Below are 25,392 nucleotides of genomic sequence, written 5' to 3'. Positions count from 1 at the left end.
TGAGAGGAGACATGCTTAAGGAAGATTTTTCTGAAGGAATTATTATATAAAAAAATTTAAAATAAATTTTAAAAGGGGGCAGGAGGAAACTTTTGGAAGTGATGGCTAAGTTTAAGATTGGAGTGGTGGTTACGTGGGTGTATACTTTCCAAACTTACCAGATTGCATTAATTAATATTCACGGCTTTTTGTATGGCAATCATACCTCAATAAAGTGGTGTTTTTTAAAAAAGAAGTAATTATTAGCAGGATTGGTCAAAGGATGTATTAGGTCAAAGAATCCAATAATAATATCATATAATAATTATTATTAATAGTAAAAAGTATACATAAGATATATATGAAATGTCAAAATTAATCAAATGATGATAGCAAAAGTTGGCATTCATCGAGAGCTTCCTGCAACCATACCGGATGCTGTGCTGCGAGCATATATGCATTACCTCACGTAACAACCGTGTCAGCCGCAGAGGGGGACATTGTTAGGAAGCCCATTGAACAAAAGAGGCTCAGAAAGGTTGAAATAGTAGCCCAAGGAAACACAGCTTAAGAGGGACAGAGCCAGGATTTCATTGCAGGCTACCAGACTCCCAAGTCCAGACGCTGCGTCTGCATCGAGTGATGGTGGCCCCTGAGACGGGGAGGCCAGCGTGAGCCCATACTGGGCAGGCACTGGAGACAGTGAAAGAACTAACCAACAGATGAGGTCTCCTCCCTGTGATCATGAGCCATGGTTCAGGGTCCGGGGTGGGGGTGGTGCTCAGCGCACTGGAGGGAGCCAAGGACCTGTGGGTGGCAGTAACAGTAGCTAGTGGTTATTGAGCACCTACTGTATGTATGTACTGTTCTGAGCAGCAAACATGGATTAACTTAATTCTCATGGCCTCCTTATTCATCGATCCACTTATTCATGCAAGAGCTATTTATTGAGCACCTACTGATGCCAGGCACTGTACGAAGTGCTGGGGATATCATAGTGAGCAGGACGGTATGTATTGGTTTGCCAAGGCTGCCATAGCAGAGTACCATAGACCGGGGGCTCACAATGCAAATCTGTCTTCTCACGGTTCTACAGGTTGAAGACCTCATGGTCAAGGTGTCATCAGGGCCATGCTTCCTCTGAAGGCCATAGAGAAGGAGCCGTTCCAGGCCTCCCTTTGAGCTTCTCATAGTTCTGGGCTTGTGGCAGGATAACGCCAGTCTTCAGATGGTGTTCTCACTGTGGCATGTCTGTGTCTAAATGTTGCTTATAAGGACGCAGTCATGTAGGCTTAAGGGCTCACCCTACTCCAGTATGATTTCATCTTGGCTCATTACATCTGCAGTGTCCCTGTTTCCAAGTAATGTGCATTCTGAGGTGCCGGGGGTTCAGACTTCCACATAGGACTCGGGGGTGGGCATAATTCAGCCTACAACAAGTGCTTCAAATAGGACCCGGCCCACAGCAACCGCATAATAAGTGGTAGGTCTTGTCACCATGGTGGTTGACGTCACCCCATTGTCATTTCCTGCCGTGCTACAGGTTATTCATTTACCCACAGGGTTTACAGCATCCTCTGGGAAGGCACTGAGGCTTCCACCCCAGAAACTCCCCACCGTTGCCCATGGCCTAATCTGCCTCTTAAGCCTCAGGTCTTGATCCAGCCTCCCCCCACAGACCCAACCACTCGCCGGCCCCTCAGACTACATTCGGTGTCACCTTTCTGAAGTCTTCCTGGACACCCCCTAAAGCTGCCATTGCTCATGCGCCTGGAGGATTTCGTTCGTACCTTCACAGTGGTGTTGACCAGATTGCCGGTCAATCATGTCTGTGTTCGTGTGCCTCGTCCGCGAGGAGCTAGTTCTTGAACTTTCTGTGTCTGTCTCCCAGCACCTGGCCCAGTGCCTGCAGCTCCATAGGGGCTCAGGACAGTGTGTGGAGCTACTAGGTTCCATCTAGGATTCTGTCTTTACTGAGCAGCTAATGCACATGTCCATTCACAGGGTTATGGTCATTATACCTTCGATTCCTTCTCTGTTTCTAAAGTGCGTGACTTTCTGCTCTAAACAGCCTTATATTTGTTTTGTTTCTCTGTCCGAGGACCATCCCACTAGAAGTAGGTACCAAGAACACTGAGTGGTCGGTCCCCTCAGAACTCTTCACCTTGTTGAAATCACTCCAGATACATCCCATCTGCCTCCCTTAAGTCCTCTTGGCTTTTCTGGCCATTTCTCCAGACCTCTGTGAGCAGGGCCCTGCGGTGAGTGGTTGTGGGTTTCCTCTTACAGGAATCAGTGACGTTCAGGGATGTGACAGTGGACTTCACCCAGGAGGAGTGGCAGCAGCTGGAGCCTGCCCAGAAGGACCTGTACAGAGATGTGATGCTGGAGAACTACAGGAACCTGGTCTCACTGGGTAAGGGGGCAGCTTCGCTGAATTACTCACCATCGGCCTATCACTTGAGGACTACAAAGAAATAAGAAAAAGGACGGACAGATTTGACTATGTAGAAAGTTTAAAGATAAAAATAAAGTTGATAGGTAATGAAATGGGGGAGTAATATGTACCACATGTATAATAGCAAAGGATTATAATTATATAAAGAGCTCCTAGAAATAAACAAGAATGAAATAAGAAACAGAATGTTAGAAAGGTAGACCAAACATACGAGCTGGCAGTTCATAAATGTAGAAATATACAAAATCACACTTTATAAAAGATTTTAAAACCTTACCAATAGTCAATGAAATAGTTTTTGCCCGTGTGGAATGATAATAGCCTGTATCGTGAGGGTGTAGGGAAAAGGACTTTCTCATTTTAGGAATATAAAGTTGGGACAGCAATTTTGGAGGACAGTTTGGCGTTATTAACCAGATTTTGAATGGTTGCATTTTTAGGGATCTGTCCTTTAGCTATCTTCCTGTGAGTGTGCAAACTTTTACATAGGAAGTAAAGGATAAATGACTTAAACGCCCACCCATACAAGACTGACTAAACATATCAGATCATGTCAGTAGGATGGAGACCATGTAGCTCATCAGAGACAAACGTTCTTTGTAGGCGCTGACACGGAAAGACGTCCCTTAAACCACCAACTTCCAGAACGAGCATGTATTCCCATTTCTCTTACAGCTTTCGTGGAAGTATAATTGACCTACAATTAACTGCACGTATTTAAAACAACAGTCTGATGCATTTTGACATCTGTATACACCCAGGGGGAAACCATCACCATGATCCAGATAATGAACATATCCGTTGCCCCTTGGTAATATCTCCCTGTGCTTCCCGCACCCACCTTCCATTCCCTGGGTAACCACTTTACGTGTAAGTGCTTTAGGGCACTGTGGTTTAATTTGAGTATTCTGGAATTTTATATATGTGTACTCATACAGCACATACTTTTTTTTTTTGGTCTGATTTCTTTCACTTGGCATAATTATGTTGTATGTATGAGTAGTTCACTTCTCTTTATTGCTGAGTAATAGTCTACGTCACGGATAAACCACGACTTGTTTTCTGTCCACTTGTTGATGAACATTTGGGTTTCTCCAGTTCTGAGCTGTCACAAATAAAACTGCTGTGAACCTGTGCATATGGTGTTCACTGTGGACCCTTCTCTCCTTTCTCTTGAGCAAACACTGGGGAGTGGAATGGTTGAATCACGTGGTAGGTGTGTACTAACCTCTCAGGGAACTGCTAGATGTTTTTCCAAAGCAGTGGTACCATTTTACATTTCCGCCAGCAGAGCCCGGCAGTTCCAGGAGCTCCGTGCGCTCGTCAGAGCTTCGTATGCGCAATCCGTGTCATTGTAGCCATTCTCGGGGGTGTGAGTTGTTGCTGTGTTGCGTGCTTTTGGTGTCCTGTCTGAGAGACCGTTGCCTGACCGAGGGCCACTAAGGTTCACTCCTGTGATTTCTCCTAAGACTTTTGTAATTTTGGCTCTTCATTCAGGTCTTTGGTCCGTTTTGAGTTAATTTTTGTGAATTGTGTAGGAAAGGGGTCTAAAGTCACTCTCGAACGTGGGTACCCAAGTGCCCCGGCACTAACTGCTGAAGAGCAGAACACTTTAATTTGATGGAGTCCAATTTATCAATCATTTGCCTCCGTGATCATGCTTTTTTAGGTGTTGTATCTAGGAAATCTGTGCCTATCTCAGGGCCACAAAGGTTTTCTTCTATATGTCATATAGTTTTAGGTTTTGTGTTTTGTTCTGTGATCCCTTTAGAGGTAATTTTTGTAATCATGCACAGTGTTAACTGAAGCTCATTTTTTCCCCATCAGTTGCATATCCAATTGTTCCTCCACCATTTGTTGAAAAGACCGCACTTTTCCACTGGAAAAATTTCCACTGAATTTTCTCCACTGAATCGCCTTTGCACGTCTGTCAAAAATCAGTTGTCCGTGTATGTATGTGTGGGTCTAATTCTGGGCTCTGTTCTGTCTCCTCCTTCTGTGTCTGTCGTGACACCAACACCGTGTCATTTGATCTGCTCTCAGTGTCTGCCTTTGTGACCTGCGCTCAGTCTAGACAGCTTGCTTCCCTCATGACCCTCTGAGTGTCCTGCCCAGTGCCTGTGAATTACACGGTGTGGGTTTCGTGGCTGGCTGGGGTGAGAAGGCACTGTTCCCAGCCTTGATTGGCTCTGGGTACATTTTCAAATCCTTTGGGTGCGTTTTCCCAAGCTTGGGTAGTTTCCATGTCTGCACGTTCTGACCAGGAATCTGATGCTGGGGGAAGGACCTCGCAGATCTCCAGGGCACCCTCTCTGCTCAGGGAGTCTGTCGGGCTTTGCCTCAGTGTCCAACCCCCTCTCCCCCAGGCCGCATGCAGCAGTTTGCAGCTTTTCCTATGAGTAAGCTGGGTGGTCGTGGGGCCTGCCTCTCTGATCCCACCTCTCAGGTAACATTGCCCTTTATTGGCTGATGTCCAGTGTCTTATAACTTTCGTTTTATGTATTTTGTCCTCCCCCCACCCTTCCCCATTGCTTTAGGCTGTAGACTGAAGGGAAATCTTTTCCCTGTTACTCTGCCTGGGGCAGAAGCCCCATTTGAGGGGGAAAAAAGTGTGCATACATATGTGTGTGTGCGTACAGGTATGTTGTATGTACTTTTTAAAAAAGATGTGCACTGGGGAGAAAGTTCTGAAAACATACACCGAATGGTTAACACAGGTGAGATTGCAGGAGACTTCCGTTTTATGTTATTTTTTTATGTTTGATGTTTAATAACAAGTGAGAATTACTTTGTTGTCGGAAACAATCGTAGAATTACAGAATATGGGAAAAAAACTGTGAAAGACAAGAAATCTACTACCACAACAACATCCCTATTTAGACCAAAAGGAAAGAATAGCGTTTTGCACATGAGTAGCTTTGTGCCAAAGTGGCCTCTGCCGACACTGTCCTGTTATCATTTCCCTCGACTGCAGCAAGTACGCCCACATCCACGCACTTCACCAGCCGCACGTCGTCGGTGCTCTGCTGTTTGCCAGGCGTCTTGGTGAAACACCGTGCGGCCGGTTGGTTTAATTTGGTTGACGTTGAGCTGTGTATTCACAGCTTTTCATAGCTAAGGGCTGACTGTTTGCTTTTCTGCAAATGATCTCTCCTGATGGGTTTTAATCTATAAAAGGGAGGCTGCCTCCTTTCCCCTGCTCCCTTAGATTGCAGGGTGTGCTGGCATTCTGCCTCCAGTCTCCTGACTTCTCAAGTTAGTATTTGCTCCAGAGGACTTTCAACTGTTTTCACAGCTGAGACTCTGCCTGCTTTGATCTCTGCAGCCACAGCCAGATGATATCCCAGCGCGGCTCAGATCCCCGTTGGCCCCACCCCGATTCGCTGTCCCCTTCCTGTCCCCACCCCACGGCCTTCACGTCCCATGCCACCATCTGTCCTAACAGCTGAACATCACGCCACACCCCAAGGCGACTGAGCCACAATCATTCCGCTACTTTAAGTATTTCTCACACCTTTTCCTCTGGTATAGGAAAGCAACTCACAGCAAAAACAGTGACTCATCAGGGCCCATGGCTCTGGGATCAGACCGCTTGAATCCCAGCTCTGCCTCGAATGTGCTGTGACCTTGAGTTTGTGACTTGCTTCTCAGACCCTCAGTTCCTTCATCTGTAAAATGGGCACAATCTTAAGAGTACCTAACTCACATGTGGTTTTCAGAGCTGCATGGAATGATCCATGCAGATGGCTTAGTGCCATGCCAGGCACGTTGCAGGTGCCCAGTGAAAGTTCATCTGATGGCTTCTGTGTGCCAGGCACTGCTCCAGGAGCTGGGCCTAACAAGGTCCATGCCCTCATGGAGCTCACTTTCCACAGGGAGGCTGGCAATAAACAGATTCAGGGACAGACAGAAGTTGCCACAGACCTTAATGAGCGCCCACAATGAAACAGGCAAGAGACTAGCAGGAGGGGTGTTCCTTTCCACTGTGGGGTGGACAGGAAAGGCCTCCCTGTGGAGGATGTTAGCTGACGGCTGAAGGATGTGCACCATTGGGAAGGTGGGGTGGTGCAGTGGCAGGTGCAAAGGCCCAGAGGCAGGAAGAACTTGGCATGGACAGTTTGGCAGGGAATAAAAAGGGAACCACAGGGCAAGTGTGGCTGACAGCAAGTGAGCAGGGATGGATGGAGACAGGTTAGGATCGGGGGGCCTGGCTTGTCCTAAGGACCCTGTAGGCTGGAGGAAGATGCTGGCTTGGATTCTCAGCACACCGGGAGGACACTGGAGGGTTTGGTCTGACTCTTAAGAAGATCCTCTTGCTACTGAGTGGAAAGTGTGTCGTAGAGGGCTGAGGGTGGCGTGTCTTGCTGCGTTTCAGGCAGGACATTTGGGGTGGCTAACTGGATCATCGGCAGGGGTGATGGCGAGATTCGGTCTAGTCCAAGCTGTTGTGCACGTCCAGTGGCACTAATTAGCAGTCTGAATGACGGGAGGAAAGGGGTGAATCAAGGGTGACTGCTACATCTTTTTTTTTTTTAATTTTTTAAGTGGCAAGTGAGACCTAAAACGTACCATTTTAACCTTTTTAGGTGTATAGTTCAGTGGCGTTGAGTACATTCACACTGATGTGTAGACACAACCGTCCATTCATAGAACTCTTTCCATCTTGCAAAACCGAAGTTCTGTCCCCATTACACACCCTCTCCCCACCCCGGCCCCCAGCCCCTGGTGCCGTGTTCTACTTTCTGTCTCTGAATGTGATGGCTCCAGGGGCCTCACAGGACTGGAGTCATACAGTATTGATCGTTCTGACTGACTTTGCTCAGTCTCTTTGATGAGGCTTTCTTTTTATTGTTGATTTTGGAGGGGCAGGGGTTCCCAAACCACAGGTTCCAAGTGAGATGTACTAGGCTTGCAGTTTCCAAGAGGACACCAAGTAGGTTTTCGAACATTCGTCAGCAGAGCCAGAGGAGGTCTGGGCGGGAGGTGCAAATTTGGGAGGCCTCAGCATGTGGAAGATACTGAAATCCGGACTCCCCTGGCATGGCCTGGCATGACTTAGGGGAGGGGTCTCAGGCACGTGTGGTTGTGGGCTAGGTCAGGGTTTAAATGGGGCAGCAGGAACAGCTGCTGCTTCACCCCGGCTTCTTGTTGCCTTGGAGGAAGGAGGGCTCCATGTGGCAGTATCTTCACATTTTTAATGAGATTTTTGTGTAAGATTTCATGTTTTTTAAATGTTGTGAATGAAGCCGTTAGACCTATGATACAGAGTCTGGAACTTGGAAGCGTCCCCTAGACTGGAAATAGAGATTTAGAAATGAACAGGATACATGTAGGGGAGGGGATTGGAGCCGCGGCATGGCTGGGACTACCAGGCAGGGACAGATGTGCAGAGGCAGGTGGGCCTGGAACCAGCTCGAAGGGACACCTACTGCTCCGGGACTGGGTTTAGGAGGGGAGTGAGGGGCACTGCGTGGGACAGGGAAGGACGGAGCTTGGCTGGCCGCGGGGGAGAGGGAGGATAAACAGCACGTGCCACACAGATGTCAGCTGTCATCTTACCATTTCTAATAAAAATTAGTGCTTTGGGAAGCCTAAGTGGTGGGGGATATTCAGGATGAACCCTGGAAGTAGGAAACCCACTGCATTAAACCTTGCTGGGGTTTGCAAGAGCCTCAGGTCCGCTCCGTCCAAGCCGTCTTACCTCCTGTTGTTTATCTTCACACATCTCTCCTCCGAGCTCCTGTCCGCCGGCGTCCTTTTCACCGCTCTTCCCTCTCCTGAAGGGACACTTCTAGTTCCCTCTGCTCCCCTCATGTCGCTTCTGCTTCCTTAAACCACCTTTGTCACCAGCTCATTGCTTCCCCTCCGATCAGCAGGTTGTCATTTGTGTCTCCATCGTGCCCTGCTGTGTCCCTGATTTCCTGTTCTCATCCTTCCGTGGCTTTGGAGGTTCCTTACTCCCAGCATTGTTAACTCCATGCATTTCGTCTTCTCTTTCCCCTCCCCCAGACTTGGAGACTAGACCTGAAATGAAGGAGTCGGGTCCAAAGGAGGACAGTGCAGAAGACAGACCGTCCGTTGGGGTGGTCGTGGAGGGACCCACGAGAAATGGTGCCTGCGGTCTGGCCTTTGAAGGATCACGGACACAGGGTGACTGGGTGGAGAGGCAGCAGGGAAGCACAAGGACCTGTCTGGAGCGGTCGGAGGTTTCCCAGAAGCGAGCCCCCGCGTGCCGGGAGTTTAAGGCATTCACCCACCAGAGCTCTGGCCCGGTCCCACCATGGTCGGAAGGCCCACGGGAAGAGGGGACCCGGCCGTTTGTCACGCGTGCTAAGACCTTCTCGAGGGACCTGGACCTCAGTCAGCCATCCAGACTTGACGTGGAGAAGAAATGCTACGACTGCAGCGCGTGTGGCAAGGCTTTCAGCCGGAGCTCGTCCCTGATGAAGCACCAGCGGATCCACACGGGAGAGAAGCCCTTCGAGTGTGACGTGTGCGGGAAGCACTTCATCGAGCGGTCGTCCCTCACCATCCACCAGCGAGTTCACACCGGAGAGAAGCCCTACCGGTGCGGGGACTGCGGCAAGGCCTTCAGCCAGCGCATGAACCTCATCGTGCACCAGAGGACGCATACGGGCGAGAAGCCCTACGCGTGCGACGTGTGCGGGAAGGCCTTCCGCAAGACCTCGTCGCTCGCGCAGCACGAGCGGATCCACACGGGGGAGAAGCCCTACGCGTGCGGGGACTGCGGCAAGGCGTTCAGCCAGAACATGCACCTCATCGTGCACCAGAGGACGCACACGGGCGAGAAGCCCTATGCGTGCGACGTGTGCGGCCGCGCCTTCAGCCAGAACATGCACCTCACCGAGCACCAGAGGACGCACACGGGCGAGAAGCCCTACGCGTGTAAGGAGTGCGGCAAGGCCTTCAACAAGAGCTCGTCTCTCACGCTGCACCAGCGGAACCACACCGGCGAGAAGCCCTACGTGTGCGGCGAGTGCGGCAAGGCCTTCAGCCAGAGCTCCTACCTCATCCAGCACCAGCGGTTCCACATCGGCGTGAAGCCCTTCGAGTGTAACGCGTGCGGCAAGGCCTTCAGCAAGAACTCGTCGCTCACCCAACACCAGCGGATCCACACCGGGGAGAAGCCGTACGAGTGCTACATCTGCAAGAAGCACTTCACGGGGCGCTCGTCCCTGGTCGTGCACCAGATGGGCCACACGGGCGAGAAGCCGTACACGTGCGGCGAGTGCGGCAAGGCCTTCAGCCAGAGCGCCTACCTCATCGAGCACCAGCGCATCCACACCGGCGAGAAGCCCTACAAATGTGGCCAGTGCGGGAAGGCCTTCATCAAGAACTCTTCGCTCACAGTCCACCAGAGAATCCACACGGGCGAGAAGCCGTACAAGTGTGGAGAGTGTGGGAAGACCTTCAGCCGCAACACCAACCTCACGCGGCATCTGCGGATCCACACCTAGGGGGCAGCTGGGGCACCTCGTCCTGGGGCTTTCCACACCGGGGGGGTGGGGTGGGGTTCTTCACACCGCGACATCAAGACGTTCTGACAGGGTCGCCCATGGGTTAGAGGAGTCCTGCCCCAGAGGGGCCTTCTGCCTGGGGCCTTGTGGACAGGCTCCCTCCCTATGGGGCACCTGCACATCCACAGCAGAAAGCAAGTCCCTCTGTGTCTAACGCACTTGGGACTGTGGTCGGGGGCACGGTGGCTGGAAACTCCCAGGAGCTCCAGGAACCCGGGCATCAGGGTTCCAGGCCGTGGGAATGACCTGTGAGAGCTGGGACAAAGCGTTCAGTGTCTCTGGGGCGACGCTCAGTAGGAAAATGCAGGAGGAGGTTGGAGGGGAGGTGGACTCGATAAGTGAGCGTGGGGACATTTCTGGACCCTAATCTGGTCCAGATTCAGGTCGTCACCTCTCAAGAGTTCCCTCCTGGGGTAGAAGCCAGAGGGGCCCTCCTTCCGTCCGTCCCCAAGCCACCAAGCTGGCAAGTTGTAAGTGGGCGGAAAAAAGGTGGCTTTCAGAGTCCGCAAATAATAGTAAGCACTTCAGATGCCGAAGTTTCTCAGAGTGTTAAATTTTTTAAAAATAAAACTTTTAATTAAGAGAGACCGGTGTCATTTTAAACAGTCACCAGGGGCAGAAGATACAGGCACTCATGGTCCCGTTAAGATTCGCCTCAGTGCCTATGGGAGAGGGGGAGGGCAGGCCACCACCAGCAGGCCTGATTCTCAGGTTTAAATACTTAGTAAGTTTGCGTCTCTGAGCACACTGTCCGTTTTTATGGTGATTTTTGCAGTTAGATTTGAAGGCAGCTCCGAGTGAGTTTCCTAAGGCTGACCTGACGCTTTGTTTCCACAGAGCTCTCCCCCAGAGTTTCCTTTCTCGGGGCCTTTGACTCTTCCCTTTCTGTTTTAACACTTGCTGCTACTTGTCGCAAATGTCCCGGTGTTTCCGAATGTCCTGTGCTTCCCGACGCCGGTGTCCAAGAAGAGTAAACGATTCATCTTAAGAGATCATTTATATCAGTAAGCACTTTGTGTTGCGAGTAGGAAGAGCAGCTGCCCACGAGTGCATCAGCAAGGCGGACCGCTTTTCGGATGGGTGTCTGGCAGCCGGGTGGGCATCGGGATAGGTTTGTTCCAGATGCGGCATCAGGAGTGTGACTCTGGTGCTCTGGCTTTCCCTTCCTGTGCCGGCCTCATCCTTGGCCTGGCTTCCCTCACGTTTCATGGTGGTTCCCAGCGCATTTTCTCAGTCACGTCCCCATGGAGACAGACCTCTTACAGTGACACAAAAGCCTGAAGCTTCATTCTGTGGACTCACCCACCAGTGGATTGCAGTGGACCAGAGAAGTGCCGTGTGTGGATGGGCCTAGATCTGGGTCTTTCCCTCATCCCTGAAATCGTGGCAGTGGCCCAGGTCCCGAGCTGCCATGTGCCCTCATGTGGCCGTGGGGTCATTCCATCCAGAGCAGAGTCTGGGGGAAGAGGGAGGATACAGAGAAGGTGGCCCCGTGGTGTTATGCCACGGGGGCTGAATGGGGCTTAGAATCGCGTGGCTGCTCTGGCTTTAATCATCAGAGGGAGGTCTTACTGCACATGGCACTTCCTTTGGGAAGTGCTGTCACTGCCGTGGTGACCAGGAGGGCCCTCAGTCCCCTCCGTCGTCATCCATACTCCCTTCAAATGGCCGCAGGGGCAGGGGCAGCGGGGGGCCTGGGACAGGGCGTTGGCCAGGGGCGCCCCCAGGAACTGAGAGATGCGGCCGCTTGTCTGCTTGTCCCGACATGGCTGGAATGCCCCATCCCCACACTTCCCTTCCCGGCATCTGAACGAAATGTCGCCCAGGCCACCTGCATGGGGGTTGGCTGGGAGAGGTGGGGGTACTAGCATTCGACAAATCCACGGCAGCATGTGTGGAGGCCTTTGTGGTGAGCCATGACAAGTGTGAAAGGTGGCCCAGGAGGGTAGGGAGCCCGGCCGTGTGAGCCCAAACACGTTCTGTCCGACCCCCGTCCCCCAGCGGCGGCCTTAGCCTGAAATGGGGCAGTGAGAGTCTGACGGGGCTCACCTGCCTCCCTGGTGGACCCAACAATGCCCAGCCTTTGGTAACAAAGCCCGCCTTCCTGTCTGTCTCCTGTCTCTGTCTCGCCCTCTCCCACTGCTCTACCACGGCCTGGGGGTTAGTGCTCTGAGGAGGCAAGTCTGGTGCGTTAGGACCCGGATCAGAAGTGGCTCCCGTGGCTGGCTCCCACGGAGACCCCACGGGCAGCTGGCTCCCCTCAGATCTGCGTGGAGGCTGGGAGTGCCGTCTGCTCTGTGTCCGGACCAGGCGGCCTCCACCCCCGCCGACTGTGGCAGACCCGCCTCAGTGTGGTCAGGAAGGGGCGTGGGGAAGCTTGTCGCCTCTCCGGCCCTTCTGGGAGCCAAGGGGCCGGGTCTCTAGTGGCTTGTGCCCGCTGCCCTTGTCTTCACGCCGCTGTGCTTCCTTCTGTCCTGTCACCTGCATCGTCCCGGGTCCACCCTCAGCTGGCATCTTCCCCCTGCTGGTGACAGGAGGCCCTCTGCTTCTCCCTGCTCCACGTTCCCTTGCCCGGCCCAGTGCTCTCCTGGAAGGGGCGCAGGGCAGGGACGGGGAAGGGTGAGGCGAGCGCCAGCTCCCATTTCACTCACTGTCACCTGATCCCTGTAAGTGGGATGGGATGGGGGAAACCCGAGGCCTGGGACAGGGCTGGGCCCCAGCGGCACCCATTCTACAGCAGTTCCCCAAGCCGAGGAAGGGGTGCAGCACCGAGCAGGGATGCATTTCCCCCGTGCAGGGCTTACGTTCTAGTGGCACCAGGCAGGCAGTGGTGAGCGGGCTGGAGAAGCCTGAAAAAGCCTGAGATGCGGAGTGAGGCTGCGGAGGGGAGCCTGGTGGCAGGAGAGCAGCAGAGCCAGCCGAGGCAGGAAGCCCATCCAGGTTGGGTGGTCAGCAAGGCCGCTCAGGAGCAGACATCTGACAGGGACCGGAAGACGCCAGGGGACTTTTAGCGAAGCAGGTGAGATTCCCCTGAAGGGTCCAGAAGAGAGGGTGTGAGGTTCAACACCGATCCTCATAAGGGGCGGTGGGAGCACCTCGTCACTTTTGCCGAGTGCTGGGCTCGTGCCCAGGACGTGACACGAACGCTGGCGTTCTCACCACAGCATCCACTGCGCAGGTGGGGAAATTGAGGTTCAGGGAGACTCAGAGACCCGAGTGAGATCACACAGCTAGAACGTGAGGGTGACAGGGGTCGGAGTGGGGGGAAGTGGGGCTTTGTCGCGGCAGAGCCTGTGCCCCGACCCCCGGACAGGCCGCCCCCACACCTTCACCAGATGCCCGAGAGGAGGGCAAGTCATTTTCATCATTTTATGTGACGTTCTGGAGTCATGAGAATGAGCAAGTTCTTGTACGAATGTAGATTTGAACGTAGTACTCCATGCTCGAATCGAGTACCTGCTGTTACTGTCACCATCGATGAGAAACGAGCCCTCACTCCGTAAGGGAAGGAAAGGGGGAAGAATAAGGGAGCCAGGAGGAACAGAGGCCCTGCAGCCAGACTGGGTTCAGATCCAAAGTCTGCACTTGCTGTGTGACTCTGGGCAAGTTTTTTGACCTCTCTGAGCCTGTTTCCTCATTTGTCAAGTGGGGGTAATACGAGTCCTCACCTTATGCGTTGGTTGTGGGCAATAAATGAGAGGATGTATGTACAGCATGGAAAACAGTGTTGTTGACTGAATGGTTTGTGTCCCCTTGAGAGATAATAGGAATCTTGTATAAATTTACTCTGGCACGGAGCTCCTCAATCTCCTGGAGTTTCCTGGAGTTCCTGGGTGATAGCAGTGTCTGCTGTTCTGATGAGGTGACTCCGGGTGGGCCCCTGGAGGGTTGGTCACCGGAAGCACCAAGCCATGACCAGAAGTTTGGGCGTTTCAGCACCCCCCCCCTTCTCTAGTGAGGGGAGAGGGACTGGAAACAGAGTTAAAGATTGGCTGCGCCCAGGTGCGGAAGCCTCCACAAAATCCTGAAAGCAGAGCCTTCTAGTTGAGCTCAGAGAGCTTCCAGGTGGTGAACACATCCACATACCGGGAGGGGGCGCACCTCTGCTCCATGGGGACAGGAGCTCCTGCCCTTGGGACCCTCCCACACCTCTCCCTGTGTGCCTCCCGTCCGGCTGTGCGTCCGCGTCCTCTGTCAGATCCTTTTATAATAAGCCAGTGACCTAGTGAGTGAACTGTATCTGAGTTCTGTGAGCCCCTCTAACAAACTGAGCAAACCCGAGGGCGGGGCTTGGGAATCTCTGATACACAGGTGACGTCTGGGCTTGTGAATGGCCTCTGACACCATGCACAGGGGAAGCCCTCCACTGGTGGGATCCGATGCTTCCTCCAGGTAGACAGTTGAGGTGAATCGTAGGACACGCAGCTGGTGTCAGAATGGCTGGGGGTGGGGGGACCCCCACACATCTGGTGCCCAGAAGTGGGATGTTTTTCTACTCATACTTAATATAAATATAAAACGTAATATATATAATACATATATATAATATATACGTTGTATTATATAATTATACAGTAATTACTATAATATATATTACATAATATACATTATATATTATATGTAATATATGTACAATATATGTAAAATAAGATAATTTTGGGTGTATATATAAGATACATACAATGTTAAAAATTGAGCTACCCTATGACCCAGCAATTGCACTACTGGGTATTTACCCCAAAGATACAGACGTAGTGAAAAGAAGGGGCACCTGCACCCCAATGTTCATAGCAGCATTGTCCACAATAGCCAAACTGTGGAAGGAGCTGAGATGCCCTTCAACAGATGAATGGATAAAGAAGATGTGGTCCATATATACAATGGAATATTACTCAGCCATCAGAAAGCACGATTACCCAACATTTGCATCGACATGGATGGAACTGGAGGGGATTATGCTAAGTGACATAAGTCGAGCAGAGAAAGACAATTATCATATGGTTTCACTTATATGTGGAACATAAGGAATAGTGCAGGGGGGAAGGGAGGGAAATCTGAAGGGGAAGAAATAAGAGGGAGACAGACCATGAGAGACTCTTAACCATAGGACACAAACTGAGGGCTGCTGGAGGGGAGGGGGGTGAGGGGACGGGGTAATTGGATGACGGGCATTGAAGAGGGCACGGGTTATGATGAGCACTGGGTGTGATATGCAACTGATGAATTACTGAAACGTACATCTGAAACTGATGATGTACTATATGTTGGCTAATTGAATTTAAATAAAGTAAGAAAAAATATATATACAATGAGCTATATGATAGTATATGATACATAATAAAATACATGGTATATATAATGAGATATATATAATAAAATATACATGTACAGTAAGATATGGCTTGTTTCTAGAGAACCCCAAAGGACACAAGGTCCCTACTTAAACATTACCTTCCTGATTTCCCTGTTTGGAATTGTAGCTCCATCCCTGCTTCATGATCCTGATCCAAACTACAGCCTGTCTTCATACTGATTTTAGCATTTGGCATCTGTCTGCTTCACTAGAGTGAGGGCAGAGCTGTGGATTTGGTCGATTTTGCTCACTGTTGTTTCCCCAGGACTCACAACAGTGCCTGGTACACAGTAGGCACTCGGTAAATGCTGAATGAATGAGTCAAGGATAGCGCTCAGTAAATGCTAGCCAGCTGGATTATGAATAAGCGAGTACGTCTTCCCAGGTACCGCACCGTTCTCTCCAGACCTAACACGGTTCCTGGAGACCTGGATGCAGGTCGTGTCCCTTCATCCCACAGGAAGGAACAGGGGAGGCAGAGTGAAGATCTGAGGGTTTGAATCATCTCAGCGGGGTGCATGGGGGCTGCCAGAGTTGTCTGGTACTTGCCCTGGGGGGCTGAGGGCCGACCAACAGAGGCTGGAGTGTGAGGGCCTGATAGAGAAGGTTCTTGGGGTGTGGGCGCTCTGGATGCGTTGTCTGGCATTTGAAAAGCATATTTACAGATGAGTTGTTTGCTGTCTCTAGGAATTCACTAGTTCTGGGAGGGGCAGTCTCTCCAGTGTCAGCAAAGCCCCGAGAGGTGAAAGTGGCAGAAAACAAAAGGTATGGTGAATACATCATTGCCCTAGTCAGAGCAGGGGTGGCTGGACAAGGCTCCCTGCAGGCCTCTGGCCAAGTGGCAGCCAGAGGGAGGGGGCCCTTCTGCTTTTCCTGCCTAGACACTGCCCCACTGTTGGGGACCCCACTGGAACCTCAGGGACCCAACACGCCTGCCCCAGAATATGAGGAAGGTGTGTCCTGGGTCAGCCAGCTCCCCCTCACAGCCATGGATTCCTGGCCTGGGAGTGGTCAGACCAGGAGCCTGATAGGGGAGGAGGCTGGTGCTTCAGAAACCCAGTGAGGCAGTGGTGAGCCTTCCTAGGCAAAGCCAGGAGTTCCTTGGAATCTTTGGAATTACAAGAGAACAGTCCTCTCTCACATCACAGACTAATCCCTGCACCCACTCAACCCCGCCGTGAGCCCCAGCGTGCTGGATGGAATCCCCGTGAACGTAAAGTGCTCTGAGTCAAGCACGTGCCTTATCCAGTACATACCTCACCCACAGCCTTCATATTTTAGTATTTCATTATTGATAATAATTATGCTCTATTTTGTCAAGAATAAATAGTAAACAATAAATATAAGAATATAATAAACATAATACAAATAATATATAATATAAATGTAATGCTCTATTACCAATAATAAAATATGTATTAAGAAATAACTAGTGGGGCGCCTGGGTGGCACAGCGGTTAAGCATCTGCCTTTGGCTCAGGGCGTGATCCCGGCATTATGGGATCGAGCCCCACATCAGGCTCCTCCGCTATGAGCCTGCTTCTTCCTCTCCCACTCCCCCTGCTCGTGTTCCCTCTCTCGCTGTCTGTCTGTCTGTCAAATAAATAAATAAAATCTTTAAAAAAAAAATAACTAGTATCCAGAGTACTGTTATTATCCCACTTTTCCAAAGGAGGAAATGGAGCTTGGGGGACACATACTTTGCTTGAGATCAGGTTGCTGAAAAGACAGACTCTTTATGTCCAATGTTCCTGTTTTCTGAATGGTACCCAATTTCTGTATTTAAGAAATGCTCTGTGGGCCAGAACTGGACAGGCCGCACAAACTACGTGTGGGGGAAGAACCACACTGGAACCCTGTAGTGTATGATGTGTGGTTGGCAGCGTGATCAAGTTGGCTGCGGGGTCAGCGGATCCTGGGTTCTGCTGCTGGTCCCCACACTTATGAGGTGCAGATTGCTGAGCTCCCTTGGGGCCTCCTTGTCTGTTAAACAGGGATGGTGTCTGACCTCCCATCAGGGGTGGAGGTGATGGGTGAGGTCCTGGGCCTGGGTCAGCATGCACTAAATGCAGCAAGGAACCCCAAGGGCCTGGGACATTATTCCTCACAGCCAATTAGGAGGAGGGTGGGCTTCATGGGGTCTCTCTCCACCATCTTGCACTACCTCTCCTGGAGATGCCTGGGGGTGGGGATCCCGGGGACAGGTAGGGGAAGGGCACGTGGCAAACGCTCGGCCATTTCTGAACACATTCCTCTCTCTTTCTAAAGGTGAGGGGTAGCCCCCCCCCCGGATGCAAGTGGGAAATGTCTCCGACAGGACAGCTGTGTCCCCGGACAAGCTCCACACCGTGAAATAAGGGTTGCTGGCCCTCCCTGCCACCCAGGTAGGTGCTCAGAGAATGCTTGCCAATACCGTGTAGACATCAGCTACAGTTATAAAAGGTCAAGCTTCTAGCCATTTGGGGATGTCATAGATTGAATATGTCCCCCCAGATTTATATGTTGAAATCCCAATACCCAGTAACTTCAAAATGTGACTCTATTTGGAGACGGGGATTTAAAGGGATCATTGTGGTTTAATGAGGTCATATGGGTGGGCCCTAATCCTATGGCTGCTGTCCTTATAAGGAGAGAGACACACCAGGGGCTCACACACGCACACACAGGGCTGCCATCTGCAAGAGTAGGAGAGAAGCCACAGGAGAAGGCAACCCTGCAGACATCTTGGTCTCAGAATTCCAGCTTTCGGTACTGTGGGAAAATAGATTTCTGTTGTTTAAGCCCCCCAGTCTGTGGTGCTTTGCCATGGCTGTGGGAGCAAACCAATGCAATGAATAGAGCTCCCATTGGGCAAACGTCTCTTGCCTGAGACACCCAGACCATGCTGCAAACAAGCAGCCACTGAATAGAGAATCACGTTTGTTCTCTTCTGGATTAAGCACCAGGTACACAGACAGCGGGTGGGATTCAGGACCAAGGACAGGGGCTGGTCTGGCCCACAGGAAGGCCTAGAGGTGAAAGAATGGAGCCATCCCACCACCTGATGTGGTGGAGCCCACCCAGAGAGGACCAGGGAAGGAGACCCTGCGACCAAGCAGGGACCTTGCCGTAGCACGGTGAAAGAGTCCGGAATTCCCACAGATTACCCTTGGTTGATGGCCATGGGTTGGCCAACTTTCTGTGAAGGCCCAGATGGTAAATATTTTACCCTTTGCAGGTCGTAGAAGCTCTTTGTCTCATACTCTTTTCATTTTATTTTACAACCCTTCCAAAAGATAAAAACCATTCTTGCCCTGCATGCCATGTAAAAGCATGTCTGGCCCTGTGGGTTGTGGTTTCTCAACCCCTGGTCTGATCTCCTCCCTGGGACTGGTGACAGCAGAGTGTGAAACCAGTGCGCGCCCTGTGTGGTTGCATAGGTTGTGCACCCACGAAGCGGGCCGTGCTGTCAGAATCTGTCTTTACCAGATTCTCAGGAATGTGGCACCAGCCTTACGGGCATCTCTTGAGGTCCCTAAGTCTAAAGAGAAACATCAGGCCCAGCACGTGAGGCTCAGTTGTTGGTTATCTGGAAGGAAGCCCTGCTCCCCGAGCTGGGCCCGCGCGGGGCCACCTCCCCGGCCATGTGGGTATTCTGGTGGCAGGTGAGATTCCCGATGCGCCTGAAGGCCTTGCCACACGCCTGGCACTCGTAGGGCTTCTCCCGGGTGTGGATTCTGCGTGCGCGGTCAGCGTGGGCTGGTGCCGGAAGGCCTTCCCGCACTGTGCGCACTGACAGGGCTTCTCTCCCGCGTGGATCCTGCCGTGTTGGAACAGGGTGGACTTGCGCACAAAGGCCTTGCCGCACACGCCGCACTGGAGGGGCCTCCCGCCGCTGTGGATCCTCTCCTGCAGGATGTGCGCGGACGACTTGGTGAAGCACTTCCCGCACTGCCGGCACGGGTATGCCTTCTCGCCCGTGTGCGTCTTCTGGTGCCCCACCAGCAACGCGCTCTGCGCGAAGGCCTTGCCGCACTCGTAGCACTTGAACGGCCGCTTGCCCCTGTGTGTGTGCGGTGGTGGTTGACCAGGTCGGACTTCTTGCGGAAGGCCTTCCCGCACACCCGGCACTGGTGGGGCCTGGCGCCTGAGCAGGGACGAGCACACGTCGCACGCAAACGGCTTCTCCCCGGTGTGGATGCGCTGGTGGTCCAGCAGGTTGGTGATGAGGGTGAAGGCCTTGCCGCAGTTGCTGCAGGGGTAGGACCGTCGCCCGTGTGCGTGCGCTGGTGCCCGAGCCGCTGCATGTTCTGCACGAAGGCCCGGCCGTGCTGGGCGCAGCGGTAGGGCTGCTCGCCGCTGTGGATGCGCCGGTGCACCCGGTGCACCGTGAGGTTGGCGCGCTGGCTGAAGGCCTTGCCGCACACGTCGCACGCGAACGGCTTCTCCCCGGTGTGCACGCGCCGGTGCGCGGCCAGCGTGGCGTTCTTGCGGAACCGTCTTCCGCACTCGCTGCACGGGAAGGGCTTTTCCAGGGCGTGCTCGCGCTGATGCTGCTCCAGCTGGGCCCGCTGCGCGAAGGCCTCCCCGCACTCCCTGCACACGCAGGGCTCCTCGCCGCCAGGGACTCCTCGGTGGCCCTCCCAGTCAGGATTCCGCGGGTCACGACTGGGGGGCCCCCTCCCTTCTGAAATTCCTGGCTGGGTGTCTCTGGGCTGAGGCTCTGCAGGGGTCCTTCCTGAAGGCCCCTTGGCCTCTCCGGTCCCCACAGAGTGCCAGAAGCGGCTCCCTCCCAGCTCTTCCATGGCTTCCTCTGGGCCGTCCCTGTTAGGCCTGGATTTCAAATCTGAAAGAGACTCAAAACATAAATGTCACCCACGTAGCCTGCTCCCACAGCTGGGAGAGGTGAGGGTTAGGAACTAGGAAAGCCCAGAGAAACCCCCTCAAGCACTTCCCAAGGGTTCTAGAATAAGGCGTGGTGGGCAGGTGCAGTGGACTGAGAGTTTGTGTCCCTTCCCCCCATTCATATGTTGAAATCCTAAACCCCAGGGGATAATGTTAGAAGGTGGGGCCTTGAGGAGGTGAGCAGGCCTGGAGGGTGGAGCCCTCATAAATGGGCTTAGTGCCCTCCCAAAAGGGACCCCTCCCTGCCTCCCTGCGAGGACACATGAAGTCCCTGGCCCTGAAACAGGAAGAGGGCCCTCCCTAGAATGGTTGGTCTTACCTACTGAGCTCAGGTTCTGGAAGTTCTCCAGCATCACGTCTCTGTACAGGTCCCTCTGAGCTGGCTCCAGCTGCTGCCACTCCTCCTGGGTGAAGTCCATGGCCACATCTTTGAAGGTCACCAGCTCCTGCAACCACAAAGTCCTCTGGTCCACCCAGGCCCGTGGGGGAGGTGGGGCAGGGAGCTGGCTTCAGTGGGTCATCCCTGGGAGGACCCCCTACACACCAGCACAGTGTCAGCTCATAGCAGGTACTCAAGAGACATTAGCTGAGATTAGGATGACCATTATTATTACAGGGCTGGAGTTTGAGGCTGAGTCTCTGCGTTTGACGACTCTTTATGAGGACACACAGGACTCAACATAAAGTCATCCTGGTGGCTGCCCTGCCCCAGGTGATGGGGAGGCGGGCCCTGGAGGGGACTCAGGTGTGCAGGGGCTCATTCGACTCTCTGCCACCCATGAGAAGGAGGGCGAGGGGACAACACTACTCACCAGGGCCTCGTCAGCCAGCAGCTGGGTGACCATCCATTCACTGCCCATGTTGACGGGGGACTGGTGGCTGAGTCTGGGGGCTCATGGGATGAGGCAGAGGGAGAGAGAGAAAGAGAAGGAGGACAGTGAGGGACCAAGACTAGCTCTGCTCTACACACGCGTGCACACACCCCCGTCCCCCTTTTCTCATCCACAGAAACACAGAGACACACGGCAGCCACAGCGCTTGGGCTCACACTGGCCAGACAACCACCATGTGGGGGAAGTGGGCAGTGGAGACATCTCTCCTAGGCAGGATCAGACCCAGGCCCGCTCTGTCTACGGATCCCCACCATCCCTGACCCAGCTCACTGGGCTCTTTCCTCTGTGCTGACCCAGACCTTGTTCACAACTCTCCTTGGACACCTGTCACCCTGAGCTGAACTGTGAGGCTACAGGAGCCAGTTACTTGGGTTCAGATCCCAGCTCTGCCACTTACCTGCCAGCTCTGCCACTTACCCACAGGGTATCTTTGGGCAAGTGACATAACCTCTGCCCGCCTCAGTTTTGTCATCTGGAAAATGAGGATAAGGTACCCACCACACAGGGTCGTTATGAGGTTTCAACAGGTGAGTATAAGCAAATCCCTTAAAGTAGCATGTGCCGTATGATAAGGACATAGAAATGTTTTCATTCCATTTAATTTTTAAAAAGATTTTATTTTGTTAAAGTAATCTCTGCGCCCACCGTGGGCCTTGAACTCACAACCCTGAGATCAAGAGTCACATGCTCTACTGGCTGAGCCAGCCAGGCACCCCTATTTTAATTTCATTATCACCATCTGTATATATAACATTCCCCTCCGCCCCACTTAACTGGGATTCCTTTTATTAGCCTTTATCCCAGGACTCTGCATAGGATTTTGTCTACAGCAAGCTTCCCTGTTTTATTATGGTCAAATACACGTAACATAAAATTTACCATTTTACCAATTTACCATTTTATCATTTAAAGTGTAGAATTCAGTGGCATCGATAGCACATTCACACGGTTGTATAACCATCACTTCTGTCTCGTTCAAAACCAAAACATTTTCATCACCCCCGAAAGGAAACCTTGTACCCACGAAGCAGTCCCTCCCTACGCCCTCCCTCCCCCAGCCCCTCGCAGCCACTACTCTGCTTTCTGTCTGTATAGATTTGCCTGCTCCAGACATTTCCTATAAACGGAATCCTACACTGCGTGGCCCTCTGTGTCCAGCTTCCTTCACTGAACGTGACATTTCCAGGGTTCACCTATGCAATTGTGTGTATCGGGGCTTCACTCCTCACAGCCGTATAATATTCCACTGTGTGAACGGACGGTTCTTATCTGTTCATCTGCTGGTGGAGATTTGGGCTGTTTGTCCCTTTTGGCCATTGTGAGTAATGCTGCTGCGAATGTGCACGGTCAAGTGTTTATCTGAGTCCCTGTTCTCAATTCTCGGGGGTGTATACGTGAGTGGAATTGCTGGGTCATGCGGGAATTCTGTGTTCAACTTTTCAAGGAACCACCAAACTGATTTTCCACAGCAACAATGGAGTTTAAATTAGAAGAAACTCCGGAAATACAAAAGTGGAGGAGACAAGGGTCTTTTAGGTTGTCTGGGGCCACAGGGTCTCAGAACCTGCATTTTTAACTGGTCCTCTTCTCCACCAGGGACCCTGATATGGCTCCAGTTCCCCCTTCAAACTCTTGTGATCCCAAACCCCAATCTGTGAAAAAAGAAAACTGAGCCCAGCAGCAACCTCTGGGTGTTTCTTTCTTTTTTAAAAAAGATTTTATTTATTTATTTGAGCGAGAGAGAAACAGAGAATGGTGGGGGGAGAGCAGAGGGAGAGGCAGACTCCCCGCTAAGCAGAGAGCCCGACACAGGGCTCCATCCCAGGACCCCAGGATCATGACCTGAGCGAAAGGTAGATGCTTAACTGACTGAGCCACCCAGGTGCACCTGGGTGTTTATTTCTAAATGATATACAAGTACTACAGTGCATTAGGATACAACATAGAGACTATATCTATGTATAAAATGTGTACTCTATATGCATAGTACTAAATACCAAATATATGGGTGTATAAGGTACACACATACACATATATATACATATATACCATATTTACAAGTATATAAGGTACACACATAAAGACCATATTACCATATGTGTCTATGAGACATAATCACACAGTAAATGCCATATATACACATATATAACCTATATATGAACTGATATACATGACCTGTATATAAGAGGTATAAGTACTAAATATCACATATACATTATATGTGGTCCAGTCCCACACTAAATACCACGTATACCTATATATACGTGACCTTATTATTTGTGTGCTATAGTACCAACTACCATCTATACCTGTTTACAGCACGGAATCATGCACACTAAACACTGTATATACACGTGTAAGATATATGTGAACTGATTATACATATATCATTGTTCTGAATACCATATGCGTGAGCATATAAACGGTTTACACACAACAAATACCGCATAAACATGTATATAAGGTGTATAAACACTATCACATATACTTATAAATAAGGCGTACATATGTACATTACTAAATATTGTATATACATTTATATAAGGTGTATATGTACACGCACATTAAATACCATAATTACACTAATACACATAACTACACCAATACCGTATGCCACTATGTATGTGCCACTAAATACCGAATTTCAATGACTCCAACAGACCATACACTGAAAAAAGGCATGATTTTATCTAAGGGAAAAAAAATCTGCCAATTAAACTGCAACATACCATCAGTGGTGAGACGCGCTAATTTCGGAGATGTTAAAATGGGGGGGGGAATGTGAAAAATGCATCTTAGAATTAAAGTTGAATTGCTCTCCTTCAGCTCACACTGAAACGACCCACGAACACAAGCTCTACAGCTGTCTGGCTTCACCCCACTGCATGCCTGGCACAGCCCATGTCCGAGACCACTGTCCTGACACAGCGCAGGCCCCGGGTCCAGGCTGCCCCGGCTGTACTCCCTGCCTGCCGCTCCCTAGCTGTGTGCCTGGGCAGGTCACTTAACCTGCTTCCTCATCTGGAAGGTGAGGGACCTAAGACCCCTATTTTGTAGGGTTGTTATGAGATGGTACCCGCACAGGGCTTCCTAAGTGTGGTAATTAAATTGCAATAACTCTCCCACCATTGTGGGGGCGGGAGGGCTTTTCATTTTTGTGCCTCAGTTTCCACATCTGCAAATGGGGGGAAATCCTAGTGCGAAGGGCACTGGGCTCCTGTGGGGTTCAAGGAGATAATGGTGTCTCTCTGGTTTCCGCAGGCGTCCGCATCAGCATCGCCCGGGAGCTCCGCAGCCCCGCCCCGGCGAATCCGAGCCGGTCTTCTCGGGCGGGGCCTGGGGGTCTGCACCTCCGACGAGCTCCGGGCGGCGCCGGCAGCGCGGGAGGAGGACCCACGCTCCGTGGGGCGCTGACCTAGGCGCGGAACTCCACGCCTGGTACGGAGCAAGTGGACGCTCCGAAAATGCTGGCGGCAGCGCTGCCGTTACTATTACCTAAACAACAGCAACAACGAGAGCAGCTCCGACGGCTGGAGCTCCGCGCCACCCCGGCACAGGTGCTGTCCACACCCACTGTCCGGGCGGGGAAACTGAAGCATGGAGGGGTGGGATTCACAGCCCCTTCCGGGCCCCTCCCGCGATCCGGGGTGCGTGATCCTCCCCACGACGAAAACCTGGCGGACCAGTGAACCCGGCGGGCGGCGCGAACTCACCGGCGGCCACCGGGCGATGGCTGGGCTCGGGCCGCCGTAGGTCCCGGCGAGCTCACGGTCTGTGCCTGCGCGCCCCGCCGTTCCCGCCCCGCCCCTGCGCCGCGCGGGACCACGCCCCCCTCCGCGCTCCCAGATGCCTCCGCGTGGGAGGAGACCGAGGGGGGAGGATGGAGGAGTGGGGATGGGAATGGGGGAGGAGCTTGGAGGGAGAGAGTGGAGAAACGGAGGGGAAGGGCTTGGAGGAAGGAGGGTAGAAGGGAGGAGGATGGGGGGGATGAGGGGAGGGCAGGAGGGCAGAGGACTGGGATGAGAAGCGGGAGGGGCTTGGATGAAGGAGTGGGGAGAAATGGGAGGGGAAGAACTTGGAGGGAGGAGAAGAGGAGAGGAGCTTTGAGAAAGGGGAGGAGGAAGGAGGAAAGGGAGGAGAAGCAGGGAGGGGCGTGGATGGAGGAGTGGGCAGGAGAGGAGGGGAATGGCTTGGAAGGAGGAGGGGGAAGGAAAGGAAGGGGCTCAGCGGGAACGGGGGGGAGGGGCTTGGAGGTCAGAAGGGAGGAAGATAGGGAGAGGAGGCGGG

The 25,392-nt window shown here is 52.3% G+C and overlaps 3 protein-coding genes across 11 annotated transcripts in view; 2 read left to right on the top strand and 1 right to left on the bottom strand.

Moving 5' to 3' along the window:
- Positions 1 to 10,562, top strand: part of ZNF71 (zinc finger protein 71) — a 33,419-nt gene extending 22,857 nt beyond the window's left edge. For 4 of the 8 annotated variants that reach the window (XM_019792542.2, XM_034639503.1, XM_019792540.2 and 1 more), the window contains exons 3-4: positions 2,269 to 2,395; positions 8,447 to 10,562. In XM_019792542.2, coding sequence (XP_019648101.1) covers positions 2,269 to 2,395; positions 8,447 to 9,915 — 1,596 coding nt within the window. In that variant the 3' untranslated portion in view covers positions 9,916 to 10,562. The remainder of the gene's footprint in view (positions 1 to 2,268; positions 2,396 to 8,446) is intronic. The other 4 variants (XM_034639508.1, XM_034639505.1, XM_034639507.1 and 1 more) reach the window with 1 other exon arrangement.
- Positions 10,563 to 11,543: 981 nt separating this feature from the next.
- Positions 11,544 to 19,614, bottom strand: LOC117795134 (zinc finger protein 502-like). Its single transcript, XM_034638066.1, has 3 exons — positions 19,595 to 19,614; positions 19,018 to 19,559; positions 11,544 to 11,806 (listed from the first exon to the last, which is right to left on the bottom strand). Exons 1-3 carry the CDS (start codon positions 19,612 to 19,614, stop codon positions 11,544 to 11,546), a joined length of 825 nt encoding a protein of 274 aa, XP_034493957.1.
- SMIM17 (small integral membrane protein 17) overlaps positions 17,603 to 25,392 on the top strand; it is a 33,533-nt gene continuing 25,743 nt past the window's right edge. The window contains exons 1-4 of one of the 2 annotated variants that reach the window (XM_034639546.1): positions 17,603 to 17,712; positions 19,145 to 19,525; positions 23,932 to 24,133; positions 24,367 to 24,662. The gene's annotated coding sequence lies outside the window, so the exon portion shown is untranslated. Of the gene's footprint in view, positions 17,713 to 19,144; positions 19,526 to 23,723; positions 24,134 to 24,366; positions 24,663 to 25,392 lie in introns of those variants that run through there. The other variant, XM_019792546.2, reaches the window with a different exon arrangement.

The sequence above is a fragment of the Ailuropoda melanoleuca genome, chromosome 12 (genome assembly GCF_002007445.2).
Source record: "Ailuropoda melanoleuca isolate Jingjing chromosome 12, ASM200744v2, whole genome shotgun sequence".
NCBI classification, from domain to species: Eukaryota; Metazoa; Chordata; class Mammalia; order Carnivora; family Ursidae; genus Ailuropoda; species Ailuropoda melanoleuca.
This window is presented reverse-complemented; position numbering and strand designations above follow the sequence as displayed.